The sequence below is a fragment of the Ochotona curzoniae genome, unplaced genomic scaffold (assembly GCF_017591425.1).
Source record: "Ochotona curzoniae isolate NIBS_2020 unplaced genomic scaffold, NIBS_Ocur_1.0 scaffold_4506, whole genome shotgun sequence".
NCBI classification, from domain to species: Eukaryota; Metazoa; Chordata; class Mammalia; order Lagomorpha; family Ochotonidae; genus Ochotona; species Ochotona curzoniae.
The window spans coordinates 55,852,229-55,854,997 of record NW_024467119.1 but is presented as its reverse complement, the minus strand read 5'-3'; the positions used below and the strand labels follow the sequence as shown (position 1 = coordinate 55,854,997).

At 43.6% G+C, this 2,769-nt stretch overlaps 1 protein-coding gene across 1 annotated transcript; it reads right to left on the bottom strand.

Moving 5' to 3' along the window:
- Nucleotides 1-318: 318 nt before the first annotated feature.
- Nucleotides 319-2,459, bottom strand: SPRY1 (sprouty RTK signaling antagonist 1). The gene has a single exon (XM_040966969.1). The coding sequence runs from the start codon at nt 2,457-2,459 to the stop codon at nt 1,500-1,502; it is 960 nt and encodes a 319-aa protein (XP_040822903.1). The 3' UTR covers nt 319-1,499.
- Nucleotides 2,460-2,769: the final 310 nt, after the last annotated feature.

Here is a 2,769-nt window from a genome sequence, read left to right as displayed (position 1 = left end):
TACTCAAGACCTTATGCCTATGCAGTAACCAAATCAAGGAATAATATATATATATATATATATATATATATTTATCTTTTTTAACATTATAAAGTAAACCACTTAGATATTTTTGAAAAAGAATTTGGATTACAAAATTTTCACTAATGTACTTTCCAGTTAACATCTAGCAGATAATTTGAGCTTACCTGCATATACTTTCAGTATCTTGAGAGAAAGAGGTAAAACAGGTATTTGAAAAAATAAAAAAAGGCAAAATAACATAAGTCACTGTAACAGCACAAGTTAATAAATGAAGAAATCCAGAGACAGTTTCATTAATTAATATATTTTCTGCATTATAGTTAACATATGTACTTTCTTCGTGTCACCTTATTTTCCATTAAGTATTGATATTTTGTTATATTCAGACATGAGTACATTTGAACAGTCTTTTGTAATAAATATCATAAAATAATAGATTCGCATAATAAATATTCTTTACAATAAAAAAGTTTAACAGACTTTTGTCTTAAAAATAGTCAGAATTCAACTTTGTGATTTATACATAAAATATACAAAAAGCACCACAACTTGTGGTTAAGGCAATGAATACAGAAAAGATTAGAATTAATCAGCTGTTAACTAACCAGGGGGCCAAAAGGACCACCTAGCAGCCAGATCGCTGTGGGGAGCATAGTTCTGTGACATCCATAAATTGATCAGCTATAATTATCCAAGTGCCCTTAATGACAACAAAAATTTGATGAAGAACATGGGATGTGGAAGGCAGCCGAGTCCTTCACAAATACACAAACTAGAATAAGGATAAGCAAGATACAACCAACATATCTCCAATGTAAAGATTTACAAGAGAAAGCCAATCTAAAATCATGAAGAAAGAAGAGAGCAAAACCAAGTATAACACCTGGAATCTTCAGAATAAGATAACACCAAAACTGAAGGGCGAGAACTTCGAAGGACAAAAAGAAGGAGGGCAGAGGCTAAAGAAAAAAAAATTAGGTTATAACAAAAATTTATCTCCCATTCTATTTGGGGATCCAACGCCAAGAGGATAGCCTTACTTGGGGACATATTTTCCACATAGCTTATTTAAAAGCAATTCAAACGTTGTTTCAACCTCCCTGTTTTCATAGCACCCAGGTACCAACGGTGCGAAACCACTGCAGTCTGGGTTATGTGTAGGTTCACACACACACACACACACACACACACAACTTTGCAAAGTTGCCTGCAGAACACAGAGGCTACCCAGAAGCCTGCCTGCTCTCTGTACCCTGGGAGCGGATGTAGGCTCCTGCCCTCAGCGGGAACCAGGTGCAGTTTCCCAGTCCACTCTCAGTGCTGATCAGCCCAGCGAGAAGAGCAAAATCCATGAGTCAAACCCTGGCAACAGGGCAAGGGAAGGCAGGAAACGGGAAACAACTCTGAAGGAGCGAAAATCAGTTATCTAACAGCATCTTCTCTGAAGCTCAGGCCGTCCGACCCACCTCCAAAAATCATGACGGTTTACCCTGACCCCGGGAAGGGCAGCTCTCCAGCTTACAATACACAGTGTTGGAGTTCTTACACCTGCACCCTGGGCGATGGACCCAGTCGTAACAGCTCCTGCACACCTTCAGGCAACTCTTCGCGGGAGGGTAACAGAGTAAGCAAGGTAAGAACAGGGACATGGCTCCCATACAAAGGTATCTAGAGCAGCAGTGGGACTGCGAACAGGAGCAAGGATTATCCGAGTAGGAATCGCCCTCGTCGTCGTTGGAGCAGTGGTAGAAGATGCCCTTGACTAGGCACATACAGGTTCCGTACTCCACCATGCTCTCGGCAGAACAGAGGCACTGCCTGTTGCAGGCCAAACAGGATGGCAGGGTCCTGGGGGCTGTACATTCTCCACACTTGCACTTCCCACACTGTTCACAGATGAACTTGTGCTGCGATAGGTCCTCCTTCAAGGAGCCCTTCAAGTCATCCACAATCAGCTGCTTGGGCTGTGTCCGGATCACCCTATCTGACCTGTGGCCGGGGATGGGTCTGCTTGGCGGAGACCTTCCTAGGAGTCCCTGCTCAGAAGAGGCACTGCTGTTGCTCCCAGAACTGGCTGCACTTCCGGTGCTGGTGGATCTGCTCAAGATGGGGCCCCTGGAGCTACTGGCGAGTCCTGCATGTCCCAAGTGGCTCGTGGGCCGGTGGTCGTAGTTGTTATTCACATTAATCGGTATGACTTCATGAGTCCTTTCGTGCTTTTCTTGTCTTGGTGCAGTCCGGGGAGCAGGTCTTTTCACCACGGAAGGCCCTTCTGTGTACTCGTTGCTGCCTCTGATGGCCTTGATCTGGTCTAAGGACAAAATAGCAGCAGGCTGAATCTCTCTCTCATAGTCTAATCTCTGCCGGCTATCCAAAGAGGGCTGCTGGATCACGACTAACGAACTGCCACTGCCATGCTGGGTTTGGGGATCCATGTGTAGTGATCTCGAATTCTGGCAATCAGCAGAAACCTGGCATGCATCTGAAATCCTAAAAAAGGAAACCAAAATGAGAAAAAACTCAGAAAATAAATGACAGGAAATATTTTTGGTTGGGGGGAAAATCCTGTCAAGTCACAAATTGCCTAAACCACCTGGTTATGCTCTCCTTCACCAGTGGATTACAATGATGCTGGGGTCCTGGCCAGAGTCCAATTCCAAGAGAGGCTGTGGACCACATCATAGGAGAAGAATGTAAGCAAGAGTCCATAAAAACTAGAAGTTTTTCCAGCTTTTTAAAAGTGGA

Excerpts from the sequence above, each read along its gene's own strand:
- SPRY1 (XM_040966969.1), bottom strand. The coding sequence starts at position 2,459 with ATGGATCCCCAAACCCAGCATGGCAGTGGCAGTTCGTTAGTCGTGATC.